The sequence below is a fragment of the Psammomys obesus genome, unplaced genomic scaffold (assembly GCF_907164565.1).
Source record: "Psammomys obesus unplaced genomic scaffold, mPsaObe1.curated_primary_1811, whole genome shotgun sequence".
Taxonomy (NCBI): Eukaryota; Metazoa; Chordata; class Mammalia; order Rodentia; family Muridae; genus Psammomys; species Psammomys obesus.
The window spans coordinates 205,226-226,020 of NW_026590681.1; the positions used below are offsets into that span (position 1 = coordinate 205,226).

At 38.7% G+C, this 20,795-nt stretch overlaps 1 protein-coding gene across 1 annotated transcript in view; it reads right to left on the reverse strand.

Annotated features, from left to right (window-relative positions):
- LOC129677716 (zinc finger protein 883-like) overlaps positions 1-9,541 on the reverse strand; it is a 9,932-nt gene extending 391 nt beyond the window's left edge. Inside the window, exons 1-4 of the mRNA XM_055608355.1 lie at positions 9,413-9,541; positions 4,364-4,490; positions 994-1,608; positions 16-882 (exon numbers count right to left, since the gene is read on the reverse strand). Of these exons, the coding sequence (XP_055464330.1) occupies positions 16-882; positions 994-1,608; positions 4,364-4,490; positions 9,413-9,541 (1,738 nt within the window). The remainder of the gene's footprint in view (positions 1-15; positions 883-993; positions 1,609-4,363; positions 4,491-9,412) is intronic.
- Between the last annotated feature and the right edge of the window lie 11,254 nt (positions 9,542-20,795).

Sequence of the window (20,795 nt, forward strand, 5' to 3'; positions counted from 1 at the left end):
TGTATGGTTTCTCACCTCTATGAATTTTCTGATGCAATCTAAGATATGAGCCACTGGTAAAGGACTTCTCGCATTCACTACATTTATAAGGCTTCTCTCCTGTATGAACTGTCTCATGTCTCCTAAGATGATGTTTCTCGAGAAAGGATTTGCCACATGCAGTACATTTATGAGGTTTCTCACCTCTATGACTTTTCTGATGCAGTCTAAGATAAGAGCCAGTGATAAAGGATTTACCACATTCACTACATTTATAAGGCTTCTCTCCTGTATGAAATTTTTGATGCAATCTAAGGTATGAGCCACTGGTAAAGGATTTCTCACATTCACTGCATTTGTAAGGTTTCTCTCCTGTATGGATTTTTTGATGTCTTCTAAAATATGAGCCACTGGTAAAGGATTTGTTACATTCATTGCATTTGTAAGGTTTCTCACCTGTCAGTATTTCCTGATGGTTTCTAAGATCTGAAGCAACTGAAAAGGATTTCTCATATTCACTACATTTATAAGGCTTCTGTTCTGTATGAATTGTCTGATGTCTCCTAAGATGATGTTTCTCAGGAAAGGATTTGTCACATGCAGTACATTTATAAGGTTTTTCACTTCTACAAATTTCCTGATACAATCTAAGATATGAGCTAGTGATAAAGGACTTCTCACATCCACTACATTTGTAAGGATTCTCTCCTGTGTGACTTCTCTGATATGATATAACACCTGAGACAGTGGATAAGGATTTGCCACAATCATTACATCCGTACAGTTTTTCTCCACTTTGGTTTCTATAATGGTATTCAAGTTGTGACAATGTATAGAACTTACTACATTGCTTACATTCATAAGGTGACTCACCTCTATAAATTTTCTGATATTTTCTGATACCTGAGCAGCAAATGAAGGATTTGACATAATCAGTAAATCTGTAAGTTTTCCCTGCAATGTGTATTCTGTAATGTCCTTTAAAGTCTGATGTATCATAAAATCATGTACTACATTCTGTACATTTGTTGGGTTTTTCTCCATATTGGCTATTGCTATGTACGTAGAGTTGTAACAAAAGCAGAAAGCATTTACTACATTCTGTGTATTTATCAGGTTTCTCTTCTGTTTGAACTCCTTTATGTCCACTGAGGTGTGAGTATGTCTTGAAGCATTTTGCACATTTCCAGCATTGCTGTGGTTTCTTTCCGGTGTGGATTTCTTTCAATGTGAGTTTGTGTTGAGAGTCAAAATATTTATTATTCTTTCTATTTTTGCATTCTTCCTTTTCAGTGCAGATTCGTAGATTTTGACTAATGATGGAACAGAAATTTAAACTGTTCACACAGTCTTTATATTTGAAAGGCTCTTCTCCAGTGTTTCCACTTTTATGGATGGTTAGGTCTGATGATTCAATAGAGGCATCTCTGTGGTTTCCAAATTTGCAATTGTTGCAGATTTCTATAACATCACATGTGTCATGAAGTATGCATTGGGAGGATTCTTGAATCATTTTGCCAAGCTCATTGCATTTGTAAGATCCCTCACGGATACTAACACCCTGACGGACAATGTTCTTTGAGTTGTAATGCAGGACTGTCTTCTGTTTAACACACATGTAATAGTGCTCTGGAAAAAACAGCACAATTAAAGGCAGTAAGGATTGAAGTGAGTAACATAGTCAATAACTGATGCTTCCCTAAGGGAAAAAAACAGAAAAAAGAAAGAATGAATGAATAAAACAAAAGTAAACTAGCGAATCTTGTGAAAGAAGTGGGAAACAGTAAGATCTGGAGAGGACAGGAACTCCACAAGGAGAGCAACAGAACCAAAAAATCTGAGCACAGGGGTCTTTCCTGAGACTGATACTCCAACCAAGTACCATGCATGGAGATAACCTAAGACCCCTGCACAGATGTAGCCCATGGCAGTTCAGTATCCAAGTGGGTTCCATTGTAATAGGACAGGGACTGTCTCTGACATAAACTGATTGGCCTGCTCTTTAATTATCTCCCCCTGAGGGGGAAGCAGCATTACCAGGCCACAGAAGAAGACAATGCAGCCACTCCTGATGAGACCTAATTGACTAGGATCAGAAGGAAGGAAAAGAAGACCTCCCCTATCAGTGGACTTGGGGAGGGGCATGCATACAGAGGGTGGAGGAAAGGAGGGATTGGGATGGGAGGAGGGAGGAAACCACAGGGGGGATACAAAGTGAATAAAGTATAATTAATAAAAAAATGTAAAAAAAAAAAAAAAACAAAAGTAAACTAGCAATTCTTCAGAATAGGCCTGCCATGTTTCACTTTCATTAAACAGAAGCTCAGGAGAATCTCCACTCCAATTGCAAGAAATGATAAGAGCCTTCTCATTCATATCTAAACTACACACCTTGTAGAATGTCAGACAAATAAATGATCAAGCAATAATGAACTCTGAATAAGGAGTTCTTAAGGATCAGATGAAGGCAGTGTCTGTTTTCTTGTTTGTGTTTCTGAGACAGTCACACTGCATAGCCTTCACCAGCTAGGAACTTACCTTGTAAACTAGGCCAGCATGGAACTCAACAGCTTCTCTTGCATCAGCCTCCCTAGTGTTATGATTAAAACTATGTTGTGCCAAGATTAATATAGAGACCACATCTCAAAAAAAAAATAAATAAACAAAAACAATACGTTCAAGATCAACAGCTTTCTCTAACTTAAAATGTCTCCTCTGGGGAAAAAATACCAGAAACAGAAAAGCTTAAACCAAGAATAAAATCAAAACATTCCAATTGCAAAGCACTTCCTTACTCTGACTATTCAACTTTCTTTTAATTTGAAGTTTTCACTAAAAACTAGTTAAGAAGGCTGGAGAGAGAGATAAGTCTTCTTAGCTACTGTTGCAGAGAACAAAGAAAATGGAAAGAAAGTAAAATTTTAAAGTTATGTTTATTTACAGAATTCCCATTATCTGGAATTCTCTAGAGAGTTCAAGAAACTCACATATATACAAAGCAGGTAAACACAAAGGATGAGGGAGGACTTTAAGATCATTCTTACTTTCTATCATACAACAAGGGCGTTTGCTCAACTATGTTTGCTCAACTTATTCCTAATAGCCAGAAACTTGGAAACAACCTAGATGTTCCTCAACTGAAGAATGGATAAAGAAATGGCAGAACATCTACACAATGGAATACTATTCAGCTATTAGAAACAAGGACATCATGAAATTTACAAGCAAATGTATCTTCCTGATTAAGGTAATCCAGACCCAGAAAGACACACATGGTATATAAGCACTTATAAGCAGATATTAGCCATCTACTATAGGATAACCATATTAAAATCCACAGACTAAAGACTCTAAACAAGGTAGCCATTCCATTGGACCTGAGATGGTCACGTATGTGCAAGTCATGCTGGCTCACTATTCTTGTTGTTTTCAGCAGACACCTCCTGTTTTGCTTAGTTAAGCCTCCTGTTTTGCTTGGCTATGTTTACTTGGAAAGTCCCTTGTGGTTTACCTATATAAGTGGTTTACTCTGTAATAAAGATGGCACCTTGATCAAAGCACTGTCTTAGTGTCACTTCTTCGTGTTCTCTGTCTCTTTTAATTCTTAGACCCTTGTGCAGGCAGTTACTATTGGTGGTTGCAGGCAACTACAGGTAAAAACAAAGAGAACCCTAGGGAGAATATTTAATTCTCATTCAGAAGGACAAACAGAATAGACACTGGAAGCTGTTGAAGAGAGGGAACAGGAAGGGAGCCTACCACAGATATCCACCCAGAAGGGGATCAAAGCAGACTGTTGAGACTCACAGCCAAACTTTGATCAGAGCACTGGGAGTCTTACAGAAGAGTGGTGGTGGTTGGGGGTGGATAGAAACACAGGGAGGGAACAAAAGCTCCACAAGAACACCAACAGAGCCAACAAATCCTGGGCCCAAACGGTCCTGAGGAGACTGATGCACCAGCTAAGGACCATACAGAGTGATGATCTAGACATTCTGCTCAGATTAGCCCATAGGCAGCTCAGTCTCCATGTGAGGTCCCTAGTAAGAAGAACAAGGGCTGTCTCTGACATGAACTCTGTTGCCTACTCTTCTATCACTTCTTCCTGGTGAAGCAGCATTGCCAGGCCAGAGAAGAGGATGCAGGCAGTTCTGAATATACCTGATAGTTTGGGATCAGCTGGTAAGGGAGGAGGTCCCCCCTTTCTGAGGACTAGGGAATGGAATACCGGGGAAGAGAGAGGACAGGTGGGATCAGGAGGACAAGAGAGAGGGCTATGAATGAGATGTAAAGTGAATAAATTAATAAAAAAAGAGTACATTACAAAGTACATTGCAAAGTAAAATATAAATATCTTTTTTTTCTTTAAAAAGAACATTCTTACCTACAACGACTAGGTTACTGTAATTCTCCAACATCACATCTATGTACAAAGTCCTCTGAGCAGAGTCCAGAGAGTCCCACTCCTCATGGGAGAAGTCCAAAGCCACATCCTGGAATGTCAACAGACCCTGTAACGGGAAATTACCAATTTACCATGAGCTGCTGAATAAAATGCTTTCCTAGGTCAACGAGACCTAAGAAATTAGAGACAGTTTTGTGATATAGGTGAGGGATGGATACTATTCAAAAGCAAGTTTTTGTTTTGTTTTTATATGTAGCTTTTGAGACAGGATTTCTCTGTGTAGTACTGGCTGTCCTGGAACTCATTCTACAGACCAGTCGCTGCCTCCCAAGTGCTGGAATTAGAGGTGTGCACCATCACTGCCCTATGAACGCCAGGTGAAGACGAGTTTTCTAAAGGTGCTACAGCGGTTAAGAGCACTGGCTGCCCTTCCAGAGGACCATAGTTTGGTTCCCAGCACATAGATGGCTCTATTCCAGTTCCATGGACTCTAATGCTCTCTTCTAAACTCTATAGCCCGGAGGCCCAGAGAGCACTCACATATACATTCAGCCAAATAGCCACACAAATAAAATAAAAATGAAAGTTAATTTTAAAATAAGGGATATTTTCTAGAATAATCATAGTCTGTATTATATTTCCTATTTGTGAAAACAGGATGACACAATAGTTTCACAATTAGCAAAGTTGTAGAAATACAAGATATACATTTGACATCTAGATGCAGGAATTTACCTTTATGAAGGCTGTCTTGAAATCAAACAGGATTACAGAGTCGTATCTCAGAGGGAAAAGTCATGATGAGCAGAACTATGCTTCCAAATTCCAAATTCTGTCAACCTTGCTCAAATATGGACACTGTATCAATCCTGTCTGCAGACGGGCCTTACCTGACTCTATTCTAACACTCAGTTGAGATGTCAAGCCTTATGTACAATTCTGCAACCTTTCTAGAACAAAGAGTTAGAATATATACTACAGAACTCATGGGTGAATTAAAAATCAAAACAGGTTTTTATTCTTGTTTGTAACAGTAATAAGTGTAACTTCAGTGTATACAACCCATGTTCGAAATAAATAGAAATATTTAGTGAAGCTATTTTATGAGACTATTTTGCCAACTATAAAGTAAAAAGTCAGCATTAGACAGAATTAATATTATCTACATTTTTCTAAAAATATAATCAACCAACAGATAAAAAAAATGTTCAGAAATTCAAAATGGGGTTTCACTATAGCATGATCAGAAAGTATTTACAAATATAGGCCCTACATGACAATAAATTCAGATGAAGTAGAAAGATTTTCTATGTTCAAAATTGATATTAAGTATGTGAGAATGATACTATTAATTTTGAATTTATTGTGGCTTATGAGATTGGCTCAATTAAAATTTTGAATCAATATTCAACTCTATTCTTTCCTTCAGTATTTGAGCTTAATTGTCTAACAGGATGTTGTGTTACACAGATAAGAAACATTTATGATTTTTTTATGATTCATTTTTTTTAAAACAGAAAGAATAAAGTTATATACTGGTTCCATAATGAATGTGTACCACAAATGTTAGAACTATAAAAGTTGCTCAGAAGTAAAGTGCATTTGTTGTTTAAAAGAAGGAAAATCCCAACCGTTCTATTTTTCCAATAGTCAGGGACCAGATGCTGGGATGAAAACCTGCCAGCTCAGAAAGGCAGAGAAAGTAACCAGCTAACCTTCCCCCTCAGCTCAGGTGTGGATGGAAAAAACCCCAAAGCTCACTAGCTCAACTGACGCCTAGGAGCAAAAGGCCAAAAACAAACAAACAAACAAAAACCCAAGGCCAAAGGCTTGCTAGCTCAAAGCCCAAAAAGCCAGGGAGCTGAGGAGCTGAAGCCTAAAGCCAGAACTTGAGCTAATCCTCTTTCTTCTCCTGAAGTCTTAAATACCCCTCAACTCAAAGTCCCTCCTACTTTTTAATCCCTATCAGCTGGTTTCCTGCTTAACTCTTGACCTAGGGTTAACTTTATTAAATCCTGTATACAGAAAGTTCTCGGATGGGCTAGGGCTGAGAGAACACCATAATCAGGGGTTTACAATAAACAGAAAGTTCTTGGGTTAAAAGTGTGTGGCAGGGCTCAACCACACGAAAGAAACAGGGTTTTATAGTTCACAATTTTGGGGTTCACAATGTGATCAAATATCCTGCAACAAGCATTTCCTGTTCCTGCAGAGAAAACCAGCCTCATTCTCTCTACACACATGGCACCCCATACAGTACCTGACTCCAGCACCAAAGGTTTGGTACACAAAGACTTTAGGACTCTACAGGCATCATGTTGTCATACAGTGCTCAGAAAAACATGCAGATGAACACTTACTTAAATAAAAATGTTTTTTACAGGAAGAAATGGAAACCTGTCCATTGCAACAATTCTTCAAAGTCTCTACATACATAATTTATAGCTTCTGGGAGGGGGAGGACCAGAGTCGGGGGAAGTCTTCCTCCAAAAGAAAAGAGAGCAAAGCTGTTAGAAAGGACATTTGCTTATGGTTGAAAATGGATGGCTTATGCACAGCACCAAGTCAATGCTCTCTAGAAAAATCTTACTGCTATATTCCACATGATGCAATACAGAGGTGGAGCCAGTCGTGCTTACACTCTCTCCAAAAAATAAAAGACAAAGAAAAAATGCCTCTCTGTCTATTGAGAACTTCACACCAAGTGTTGTTATCAAGCAACGTTATGAGCAAGGCCTCTCTTGAGACAAATAGATTTCAGGTGTCAACACACCCATTATCATTGTGTAATATCAAATGCAAAAGAGAATCCAATATATAGAAATTTGCATCTCCTCACAGAAACATCAGCTTTATGGCAAGGGAATCCCACCTATTCTTTCCATTATCCGTAATCTATGGTGCTGAAAATCTAGTACCAGGACTCAAGATAGCGAGTCTCTTCTAATTCTACATTTTCATAACGTGCTCAGTCATGTCAGACAACGTGTAATGTGTTTGCATGCCCTCTTTCATAAGCCTGGTTCTGGAAAACTGACCATCCCTATAATGCAACCCATGTGGTACATCAGACCGACCTTCCAGGACACAAGTCTATCTTCTGTAGGAACTGGACATCAATATATTCCATTGATGATCTTTCAGAATTGCAGGTCTTAACTCCATGAAAAATATCTGGACTCATAGAAATAATCTAGGGAGGCTACAAAGGGACAAGGCTATGCTATATACTTAAAGACCCAATCTTGATAATCAGAGAAAAAAAAAGTCATAGGAAATAAACAGCTTAGATAATCCAATGATAAATCTGATTTATAGGCTCATAGATTTGAATGTTAGGTCATCAGAGAGTGGCACTATTAGGAGGTATGGCCATGTTGGAGAAAGTGTGTCAATGGATAGAGGTGGGCTATGAGGTTTTCAGAAGTGTAATCCAAGTCCAGTGTCTCTTTCTGCCAATCCAGATACAAAACTCTTATCTCCTTCTCCAGCATTATGTCTGCTGGTACAACAGCATGTTTCCTGCTATAATGGCAATGGACTAAACCTCTGAACCCGTTTTCCCTTATAAGAGTTACCATGGTCACAGTGTTCTTCACAGCAACAGAAACCGTAACTAAGAAAGATGACATTACCAGGGGAAGAGAAATAAAGGTTTACATGGTTTCAATACAAAAATGATTTTCAAAGAAATGTGGACATAACAAACACTGACCTGGAGAGCATTTCCAATAGAAACATCCATTCTTCCTTTTGCTTTTCTCTGAATTTCTGTTTCAGGACCAAAGACCAAGAGTCTTCTTGGCATTTCACATCAAGGTATTAAAACTACAAAGCTAAAATTAATACAACTCTGTTACAGACATTGCCAAACCATATAAAAAGACCCCAAACCCAAAATGATGCTAAAGATCTTGTCAACATTTCTACAGATAGGAGAGCATGGAAGGATACATTCTGAGTGATAAAAGAAAATAACTGAACATTATCACTGCACCCCAAAACATGGGGTCTTAAAATTCCTGGAAGAGATAGGGTTATAAAACAACAAAGGTCAGCCACTCAAGCACCACTGCAGATCATAATTAGAGGCAAATAATACATCAAAATTCAGAGAGAAACTATTAATAAGAACACAGAAAATAAGACATTTTACATTAAAAAATAGCTAAAAGAGAGCAGAGGAGTAGAAGACTATGTCCAACACATAAAAACGGCAAACTACTATTTTAATCTGGAGGGGAAAAATACTACCAGTAATTAACCTCCCAGAATATTAAAACAAATAAAACATATATAACAACAACAAAAAGTCCTGCAATACGAAAATCTCAGAAGACATGGAAATGTCAAGAGACAAAGTTCAGGAAGATCTTGAGATAAACTTCCAAAGCAACTAGGAAGAAATGAAACATGGCTGAACACAGTGACAGGCATTTGTGTCACACATAGGCCAACAGTACAGGGTAGAGAAAAAAAATGAACAGCACTAGTAAAAACAGTGTATGGAGGTGAAGATGCTCATGTTTTCCAGTCTTATTGAATCCAGAGCCCTAAGAAGCTAATAAAATGTAATTAATGTAAAAAAATAAAAATTTAATTTAAAAAAAGAATGGGCTAGAGAAATCTGAGTAAGACAAAGGATAAAAAGGAGAAACAGTAGAAAAGGAAGATTTCAAACTCTTTTAATGATGATGGTCATACACAAACCACCACACAGAAATTATGAGACTACCTTAAACTTCCTAAGTGCTTTAAGTATTTTTGAAAACACAAAACTAGATTCCAGTTCCAGTGCCACGTCCCTTGAGGCCCTCAAAGGAAACCTGAGGAAAGACAGCACACCTAGCTGAGGAGAGATCTGCACTGTCTCCTGCATACCCCATTCTGGGTCCTGTGCCTCATCTCCTGGAAGCCTTCATCAGCCACCTAGGAAACAGAGGTGAGATTTTGCACCAGGCCACTGGGCAAATAAACCAGCAGTAAGCTATGGCTGGCTCCCTGCACCCTCCATCTAATGGACCTCACCTCTACCTGCATTCCCACAAGCCAGTAGTCCCCAGGGACCACCAGGTGAGACCCCAATTCCCTAGAATGTCCTATTTTCCCAGCAAACCCAGCAGCAGAGGGACCTGCCCTGCCCCTGGCACACTCCATTTGTGGTCCAGTGCCATGATCCCTGGATGCCCTCTGTGGCCACCTGGGGAAAACAGACTACAGGGCAAACATAGCAGAGGTGAGCTATGCCTGGGCCCCTCCACCCTCCATCTACTGGATCCCACACCTACGTACATTCCAGGAAGTCTGTAGTCCCCAGGGACCACCAATGTGCATTCCAAGGAGTCTGTAGCAAGCAGGGACCACCAGCTAATACCAGAGACAACCAGATGTCTAAAGGCCAGTGCAAGAACACAAATAACAAGCATCTGGGCAATGTGTCAACACCAGAACCCAAGCATTAGTCTACCAGCAAGCCCAGGCTATCTTAACACAGTTAAGTAACAAGAAAATGACCTTAAATCCTGTCTCATGAAGATGATGCAGGCCTTTAAAGAAGAAATGAATAAATCCTTTAAAGAAATATCAGGAAAATACAATTAAACATGTAAAGGAAATGAATAAAACTGTCCAAGACCTGAAAATAAAAGTAAAAGCAATAAAGAAAGTACAATCTTAAGGAATCTGGATATAGAAAACCCAGGGAAGAAAACAGGAATAACAGATGCAAGAATCTCCAACAGAATCCAGTGTGGTCACGTCAAAACACGTCAGCCTGGCCTCATGATGCAAGCCTTTTATCCCAGCACTGGAGAAGCTAGGGCAGGTGGATCTCTGAGATCAAGGCAAGCCTGGTCTACACAGAGAGTTCTACAACAGTCAAAACAGTCAGGACTACATAGAGAAAGCATCTCAAAAGAACAAAAAAACAAACAAAAACCAAGTCTTCAATCCTAGATCAATGTTTAAAAAGTGTCTTCTCAAGAACCTGGAATGCTGACATCAACAGTAGACAGAAAACAAAAGAATACATAAAAATCATGTGAATACTGACTCACTGCTAGCATGTTCTTCTTCAAACATGTGAAAAAATGTAAAAGAAGAATTCAAAAATATAAAAAGACCCCAAATACCATAAACATTTTTTTCATAGAGAAAAATCTCCCTAAGATTTATAAAAATATGAGAAATCACAAAGAATTCAAAAATTGTGAGAGAAAGACCAAAGCCAGGGAGATTTCAAAATATATTAAAATTACAGACATGCAAAACATTGAGAGTTGACATGGAGATAGACAACAGGAAATATCAATGGGAAGACAACGTAGATGGAGGTTAATACAGCAAATCTTATCAGAATCTTCCTGGCATTATTTTAGGAAACGAAGAAATTAACCCTAAAAGATAGGTAACGTGAAGGAACTAAAAAATGCCAAAATTCTAAGAGCAGCAAAACCAAAAGGCTTCAGTGGTTCTAACTAAACATTATAGTAAACTTAGAGTAATGAAACCACTTATCATTGGTATAAAAACACAACCAGTGATGTGACTAGAAGAGGGACCAGCATCACTCATATGCAAAACCAAATTAAATTAATTTTTCTCTGAGTATTAATACTTACACACAGATTTTTCAAACACCTACAATAGGATAGCCCTAATACTGTTTTCAGTGGAACTCTCTACGAACATTTTGAATGCAATAGAATCTAGCAAAAACAGTTTTTACTGCCACTTGAGCCCTTCCCTGTCCCTTCCTCAATCCCTCTAACACTCCTGCATCCTTTATACTGCCTCCTCACTCTTCACCATCCAAGGCTTTTTTTTTTTTTTTTTTTTTTTTTTCTTCACAGGTGAGCAGGTCTGGCTTAGCAGTGTAAGACCTGCATAAGAGAAAAAGAGTCTGCAGAAAGCACCTGGAACTTTTCATGGAGTGAAAATGAAAGATGCTAACACCCACCATAATAATAAACATGAAGAAGAGATGCAACATCACAAAAGGGGTCTTGTCTCCTCTAAGGATCTCACTTTACTCTGTGAGATGTGAGGCTCATTCACACACAGCATGACAGTATTCCCTGGAACCCTGAAGAGTAGCTAGGTGACTGCTGCAGTTCTGCGACAGGAGATGGCCTGAACAAAGGATCTGGGATCCCACTCCTGTAAGAAGCCACTGTCACAGCACTGACTGCCAGCAGGCCTTGAAATAAAAAACAAGTTAGGCACGTCCATGGGCAAAGAGCTTTTCTTGAACCAAGGAGACATTTTTCTGACATAGATGAGTGATCATAACTATTCAAAAGATGCTTTTAATTTTATTTAATCTATGGTGGATTTTTTAATAATAAAAATACTGTGGCCTGATACACTCTCACAACACTGGGCTTGCCTGGACCTAAGGTGTAACATTAGAACTCAGCATCTAAATATGTAAATCTGCATACATCTCAGACCGAAAATTAATTGACAGTAAACAGTCTGCTTAGTAAAAGTTAATGATGAGGTTCCAAGAGGGCGGCGAACAGTAAAAGTTAACAGCCATATCTGTAACGCTCAAAAAGGTATTTTTCTGATTTAACCAAATCTGCACTGGTTCCTCGTGTGATTTTTATCTATAAATCTCTCAGAAAATGTCTAGTCGCCTGGGGTAAAGGCCTCTTGAAAAAGCAAGTGGTAAAACAGCAGAGCTAGAAAGCATGAATAAATTTAAACCACAAGAGCTCTGTAATTGACACAATACCAAAGAGAACCATGTTTGCAAACACCAGAAAATACAAACGTTCTGCCAGATTTTTTTTATTAATTATTTAATGACTGAATATTCTAGCAACTGTAAGATGAAGAAAAAAAAAATCACGATAAGACTCGGTTCGTAGGAGCTCACATTTACCCAGAAGACAGATATGCGCAACAGAATTTTGAAGCTGCGTCCTAAGCACCTCAGAGAGCACAGCTGGCTCAGCTCCCGCCCATCCCATCCCGCAGCTCCGCTGACCTGGAGGTCCCAGGGCAGCCGGGCCGAGGTTTCCGGCGCTGCACTGGCGGCGCTGCACGAGCGACTGGTGACTCCAGGCCGCCCTGTGCGGTGCCTGCGCCTAACAGGAGTTTTCGTGTCCCCGGAAATATACGGCCACGGCATCCCACCCTCCACCTCCGGAACATGGGGCTCCCAGGAACCACAGAGAAAGGAGGAATTTCCTGTCTCTTAGGCCTGGTTCCCCAGAGCCACACCTCCTGGACCCACCAAATATACAGGGCAACACATTTCCTCTAAACCGGCCTACTACAGGCTTTTTTACTTGATTAGCTTCCCAACTGCAGCTTTTGTCTCTTAAAGTCTTGAGACCAAGTAGCTGTGCCTTCCCTCCTCATCAGGAACCGCCCCTCCCTTTCCACCTCTGCTGAGTCTCCTTCCACATAGCCTAGCTGTCAGGCGCCCTGGACCCGCTCTGCACAGCCTTCCCACATGCTTACAGCCAGCCTAGACCAAAACTGGATCTAGCAGGACTCTGCACAGAGGGATCTGACCCCCACCCTGGTTTCTGGACCCTTCGGATAAAGTTATCCCTCCTAACTTCGCACCGTGGGATGTCAGGTAAAAACACAGCTAGAGACAACCAACACCCTTAATTCTGATGCTTAGATCCCATTCTCAAAACAAATTAAAGCTAAGACAAAAACTTCCTTAACAAAAAGTCTCAAAGTATAAATCATATCTGTACCCCCTAAAGAGAACAATTTAAATGATATCCAATATATAGGAAAAAAAAAGAGTTGTATTTAAGATGGTCAAAACATCTAAATATATGAATCAACTCAAAAAGGATAGGAACAAAATGATTCCTGGGAAAGAAAATACTCGTAAAACGAGGACAATGTCTTAGTAATACTGAATTCAGTAACTAGTTAGAAACATTGAATAGATGTTTCTGAAACAAACTGAAATGAAAACAGATGAAAAGTGCAGTTGGCCTGCTAAAACTCAAAAGAGATCGGATGGGTGACAGAATATCAGGCTTGAAGACACGGTAGAGGAGCTGGATAGCAAGTGATGAATTAAAATGTTCCATGCAAATAGCATTAGTTAAGAGCAAAAGAGATTACAGCTGTACAGTCTACACTTATATGAAATACTCTAAATTTTTGACAACTTACTTTGGAGACCTTTGCTGAGAACCTGGATAATCATTTCCATCATTATGCAAATAGAGTGACACTTAAAAGCCATTTATATCTTTCCCTGTTATTTTTAAATAAAATCTCAAACGTTCAATTTTACCAAAAAAGACTCGGGAGCCAGATGCTGAGGTAAAAGCCTGCTAGCTCAGAGAAGTAGAGAAAGTACCCACCTGACCTTCCTACTCCTCTGACTTCCCAGAAGGAAAAAAGCCCATTCTCTTTCTCCAGGCTATCTTAAAAACCTTCAAACTTAATGTCATCCTTTCTACTTCCTATGGGTCTTTCTTTAGAACTTCCTCTCACTCTCCATGGTTTTGGGGGGTTTTTTTTGTTTTGTTTTGTTTTGGTTTGGTTTTTTTTCCCTATGTTCACTCCGTCAACTGGTTGCTTGCTCTGCCTCTTGATTTATGGTTGACTTTATTTAATCCTGTTTACAAAGAGCTCTTGGATTAAAGGTATGTGCTAGAGCTGAGCCACACAACTAGAAACAGGTTTTTCTAGTACACAATCTCAGGGTTCACAATGTGATCAAATATCCTGCAACATGCTGTCATCATGGAGGGAGGAAGCCACGTCTTGGCATGAGAGCAAAGCACAGAAGCTTAGCCTAAGAACCAGCACCCTGGCTCACACCCCGACTTCTACATGCCTGTAACACTCCCAGCATGCTTATGGTCCTCTTGTCCTTCAATCAGTTTGACCTTGTCCTATTTGAATTCAGATGCTTCTTTCCTCTTTATGTCCTTTGACCTCGTTAAATATACTTGGAATTGTATTTTGAACTCTATCTCTTGAATTCATTTTGTAGGAAGCACTGGTATTTCATTTGTGATTTGGGATAGAGGTATTCTATCAATGTTTGTCATATTGCCTTGGTTCCAGATTTTCAGTTGTCTTTTACTGTGTGGTTTTAGGTCAGGAACCTGGAATTTTAATGTGAGATATTATGCTTAAGGTTTGAGAATCTCAGATTTGGGGCCAAGTACCAGGGTACAGGATCCTACTAGATCCAGCTCTGGTCTAGGCTGGTAGCAACCATGTGAGGCAGCTGTGAATATGAAGAGAAGGCCCAGGGCAGCCTGACATCTGTGTGCAAGTCTACATGAAACAAAGTGAGAGAGACAGGTCAGGAGTCAGAGGGGGAAAATTGGTTAGAGTTGGAGAAAGTACCAAGCCTGGGAAGAGTTAGAACTGAAATACATCTTAAACACAGGCATTGTAGGTTGTGCTTGAGGAGGCCCAAGGACTCAAAACCCCAAGACACTGAAAAAAGACCTCTCTTGAGGTACCTACAGTATACTCGTGGTTTGGGGTTAGGAGCTAAGCAAACAAACTTGGGTCTTCAAAGACTTGTAAGTGCCTTCAGAAAGAAATTTGAGACACCTCATAAAAGCAGCTTAACAGCACACTTGAGATCACTAGAAAAAGAAGAAAAAAAAAAGCAGACACACCCAAGAAGAGTAGATGGCTGGAAATAATCAAACTCAGGGCTGAAATCATAAATTAGAAACAAGGAGAACAATTCTCAAAGAATCAATGAAACCAAGAGCTGGTACTGTGAAAAAAAAATCAACAAGATAGATAAACCCTTAGCCAAACTAACTAAAAGCAGAGGGACCCTATCCAAATCAACAAAATCAGAAATGAAAAGGGGGTCATAACAGACACTGAGGAAATCCAAAGCATAATTAAGTCCTACTTTAAAAGCCTATATGCAACAAAATTAGAAAATCTAAATGAAATGGACAGTTTTCTTGATAGATTCCATTTACCAAAGCTAAATCAAGATCAGGTAAATAAATTAAATAGTCTTATATGCCCTAAGGAAATAGAAGCTGTCATCAAAAGTCTCCCATCCAAAAAAGCGCAGAGCCAGGCTGTTTTAGGGCAGAATTCTATTAAGTATCTGTAGAATCAAGTGTCTGTAGGTGTGTGGATTTATTTCTGGGCCTTCAATTCAATTCTGTTGGTCAATATGTATTTTTCTATGCCAATACCATGCAGTTTTTATTACTATTGCTCTGTAGTACAGCTAGAAATCACAGATGATGATAAATTCAGCAGTTCTTTTTTGTACAGAGTTGTTTTAGCTATCATAGGTCTTTATTTTTCCATATGAAGTTGATGGTTGCTCTTGCATGGTAAAGAATTGTGTTGGAATTTTGATGGGAATTGCATTGAATCTGTAGATGACTATTGGTAAGATACTCATTTTTACTATGTCAGTCTTACTGATGCATGAGCATGGAAGATCTTTCCATCTTCTAAAATCTTTTTTAATTTCTTTCTTCAAAGACTTAAAGTTCTTGGCATACAGGTCTTTCACTTGCTTAATTAGAGTTACAGCAAGATATTTTATATTATTTGTGGCTACTATAAAGGATATTGTTTCCCTAATTTTTTTTCTCAGCCCATTTGTCAGTTTTATGCAGGAGGGCTACTGATTTTTTTAAGTTAATTTTGTAACACTTTGCTATAGGAGTTCCCTGGTAGAATTGAGAGTCAGATACTACCATATCATCTGTGAAAAGCAGTACTTCAACTTCTTCCTTTCCAATTTCCATTTCCTGAAGTTAGTTCCACCTAACTCCTTTAGTTGTCTTATTGCTCTAAGTTAGAACTTCAATTACTATATTGAATAGATATGGAGAGAGTGGGCAGTCCTTGATTTTACTGAGAGTGTCTTGTCCTTGATTTTACTGGGATAGATCTAAGTTTCTTTCCATTTAACTTGATGTTGGATGTTGGCTTGCTGTATATTACCTTAATTGTGTTTGGGTATGTGCCTTGTATTCCTGATCTCTCTAGACTATAAACATGAAGGGATTTTGGATTTTTCTAAGTCCTTTTTAGCAAATAATGAGATGATCATGTGTTTTTATTTTCTTTCAGTTTGTTTATATGATGGATAACATTGAAGGTTTTTGTATGTTGAACCATTTCTGCATGCCTTGTATGAAGTGTACTTGGTCATGGTGGATGGTATTTTTCATGAGTTCCTGGATTCAGTTTGAAAGTATTTTATTGAGTATTTTTGCATCAATGTTCATAAGAGACATTGGTCTGAAGTTCTATTTATTTTTTTAATTAAATTTTTTATTTTTTTACATTAATTACATTTTATTTGCTTTGTATCCAAGCTGTTACCCCCTCCTTAATTCCCTCCCAATCTCACTCTCCCTCCCTCATCTCCTCCCATGCCCCTCTCCGAGTCCACTGATAGGGGAGGTCCTCTTCCCTTTCCATCTGACCCTAGCTTATCAGGACTGGCTGCAATGTTCCCCTCTGTGGCCGACAAAGCTGCTCTGAAGTTCTATTTCTATGTTGGTCTTTGTGTGGTTTAGTTATCAGGGTGACTGTGGCCTCATAGAATGGATTTGACAAGATTCCTTCTGTTTCTATTTTATAGAATAGTTTCAGGAATATTGGTATTAGCTCTTCTTTGAATGTCTGGTAGAATTCTGCGCTAAAACTATCTGTTCCTTGGGTTTGTTTCTATTTTTTTATGGGAGACTTTAAATGATGTCTCCTATTTCCTTAGGGTTTATAGGATTATTTAAATAGTTTACCTGATATTGATTTAGCTTCAATAAATGACATCTATCTAGGAATTTTTCCTTTTTGTTTATATTCTCCAATTTTGTGGAGGATAGGTTTTTGTAATAAGATCCAAAGATTCTTTGGATTTCCTCAGTGTCTGTTGCTATGTCCCCCTTTTCATTTCTGATTTTGTAAAAGTGGATTCTCTCTCTCTCTCTCTCTCTCTCTCTCTGACTTTTAGTTAGTTTGGTCAAGGGTTTGTCTGTTTTGTTGATTCTCTCAAGGAACCAACTCTTGGTTTTGTTGATTCTTTGAATTATTCTCTTTTTTTTCTAATTTATTGATTCCAATCTTAAGTTTTATTATTTGCAGCTGTCTACTTCTCTTGGGTGAGCCTGCTTCTTTTTTTCCTAGTGTTTCTAGGTGTGCTGTTAAGTTGCTTATATGAGATGTCTCCGATCTCTTTATGAAGGCACTTAGTGCTATGAACTTTCCTGTTAGCACTGCTTTTATTGTGTCCCATAAGTCTGGTTATGTTGTGCCTTTATTTTCATTGAATTTTAGAAAGTCTTTAATTTCTTTCTTTTTTTCTTCCTTGACCTAGTTGTCATTGAGTAGAGAGTTGTTCAGTTTCCATGTGTGTGTAGGGATTTTGCTATTTCTGTTGTTGGTGATGTCAGGCTTTAGTCCATGGTGGTCAGATAGGATACAAGGAATTATTTCAATCTTCTTGTATCTGTTGAGGGTTTCTTTCTGACTGACTATATGGTCAGTTTTGGAGAAGTTTCCATGAGGTGCTGAAAAGAAGGCATATTCTTTTGTGTTTGAGTAAAAGTTTTGTAGATGTTGGTTAGGTCCATTTGATTCATGGCATCTGCTAGTGTCATTATTTCTTTGTTTAATTTCTGTTTAGTTGATCTGTCTTTTAGTGAGAGTGGGATATTGAAGTCTCCCAGTATTAATGTTTGGGGATCAATTGTGGTTTAAGCTTTATTACAAATGAGGGTGCCCTAGTATTTGGGGGATAGATGTTCAGAATTGAGATATCATCTTGGTGGATTTTTCCTTTGTTGAGTATGAAGTATCCTTTCCCATCCCTTTTGATTAATTTTGGATGAAAGTTTATTTTATTAGATGTTAGAATTCCTACTTCAGCTTGCTTCTTGGATCCATTTGCTTGGAAATCCATTTGCTTTTTCCAGCCCTTTACTCTCAGGAAATGTCTATCTTTGTGGCTGAAGTGTGTTTCTTGTATGCAGCAGAATGATGGGTACTTTTTTTTACATCCATTCTGCTAGTCTGTGTCTTTTTTTTTTTTTTTGAGAGGTGAGTCCATTGATGTTGAGAGAGATTAATAACTAGCTCCTTTTATTTTGATATTGGTTGTGGAAGTATGTTTGTGTGCTTATCTACTTTGGGTTTTGCAATAGTGACGTTTCTTTTCAGTGTGTTTTGTGTATGCGGCAGAATGATGGATCCTGTTTTTGCAACAATTTTTGTTATCCTGTGTCTTTTTATTGGTGAATTTAGACCATTGATGTTGAGAGATACTGATGACCAAAGATTCTTACTTCCTATTATTTTGATGTTGGTGGTGTTAGTGTGTTAGTGTTTTTGTGTGCTTTCTTACTTTTGTTTTTGGTGGTGTGGAATTATTTCTTTCTTTTATTTTCTTATATGTACTTACCCTCCTTGGGATACAGTTTTCCTTCTAGCATTTTTTTTGTAGGGCTGAGTGTGTAGATAGATATTGTTTTAATATAGTTTTGTCTTGGAATATCTTGTTTTCTCTATTTATGGTAATTGTAAGTTTTACTGGGTATAGTGGTCTTGGGCTGACATCTGTTGTCTCTTAGGATTTGCAAATCATCTGCCCAGGTTCTTCTGGCTTTTGGAATCTCTGTGGGGAAATCAGGTCTGATGCTGATAGGTCTGCCTTCATTTGGTACTTATTCTTTTCTCTTTTGGCTTTTAATATTCTTTCTTTGTTCTCTAGATTTAGTGTTTTCATTATTATGTGGCAAGAGGAATTTCTTTTCTGGTCCAGTCTAATTGGTGTTCTGTATACTTCTTGTATGTTTACAGATATTTTTTTCCTTAGGTTGGGAAAATTTTCTTCTATGATTTTGTTGAAATTATTTTCTGGTCCTTAGAGCTGAAACTCCTCCCCTTCTTCTATTCCTATTATTTGTAGGTTAGGTCTTTTCATAGATTTCCTGGATGTTTTCTGTCAAGAATTTTTTAGATTTAGGATTTTCTTTGACTAATATTTCAATTTCTTCTATTGTATCTTCTACCCCTGAGATTCTCTTTCCCATATCTTCTACTCTGTTGGTGATGCTTGCATCTACTTCCATTTTCAGGTCTTGAACAGTTTTATTCAATTTCTTTTTTAAATATTTGTTTGTTTATTATAATTTATTCACTTTGTATCCTGTCTGTAGCTCCCTACATCTCCTCCCTGTCCAACCCACCCTCCCTCTTCTCCCCCTGTGCCCCTTCCTTAATCCACAGATAAGGGAGGACCTCCTCCCCTTCTAACTGACCAAAGCCTATGAAGTCTCATCAGGGCTGGCTGCATCGTCTTCCTCTGTGGCCTGGCAAGGCTGCATCCCACCGGAGGGGTGTGATCAAAGAGACAGCCACTGAGTTCATGTCAGAGACAGTCCCTGCCCCCCTTACTAGGGAACCCACTTGGAAACTGAGCAGGGGTCTAGATCCTTTCCATGCATGTCCTTGGTTGGAGTATTAGTCTCTGCATGGTCCCTATGGACCCAGGTTTTTGGCTCTGTTGGTTCCCTTGTGGAGTTGCTGTCTCTTCCAGGCTTTCAATCTCTCTCTTCTTTCATAAGGTTTCTCAAACTCTGTCCAAAGTTTGGCTGTGAATTTCAGTATTTAGTTCAATACCCTGATAGGTAGAGTCTTTCAGAGCCCCTGTGAAAGGTTCCTGTCCTGTTCCTTGTCTTCTACTTCCAAAGTCTATCCTGTTTGCCCTTCTGAGTGAGGTTTCAGCCTCTTCCTTAGGGTCCTCTTTGTTGTTTAGCATCTTTGGGACTATAGATTTTAGTATGTTTATCCTATATATGTGAAAAGTATACCATATGTGTCTTTCTGCTTTTGGGTTACCTCACTCAGGGTGATCTTTTCCAGTTCCCACCATTTGCCTGCAAATTTCATGACTTCCTTGGTTTTAATTGCTGTATAAATGTACCACACTTTCTGTATCCATTCTTCCACTGAGGGAAATCTAGGTTGTTTCCAGATTCTGGCTATTACATAGTTGAGCAAATTTTCTTGTTGAATGGTGGGGCATCTTTCGGGCATATGCCCAGGAGTGGTATAGCTGGATCTTGACTGAGAAGGTGCCAGGTTGATTTCCAAAGTGGTTGTATAAGGTTACATTCCCACCAGCAATGGAGAAGGGTTCCACAACCTCTCCAGCATGTGTCATTCCTTGAGTTTCTCAACAGAGGAATATCAAATGGCAGTGAAATGCTTAAAGAAATGTTCAAAGTCCTTAGTCATTGGAGAAATGCAGATCAAAATGACCCTGAGATTCTATCTCACACCCATTAGAATGGCTAAGTTTTATTCACTTTCTTCACTGCTTTAATTGTGTTTTCCTGTGTTTCTTTAAGGTATTTATTCATTTCATTTTTAAAGGCCTCCCTCATCTGCATGGATTTAAGGTCAT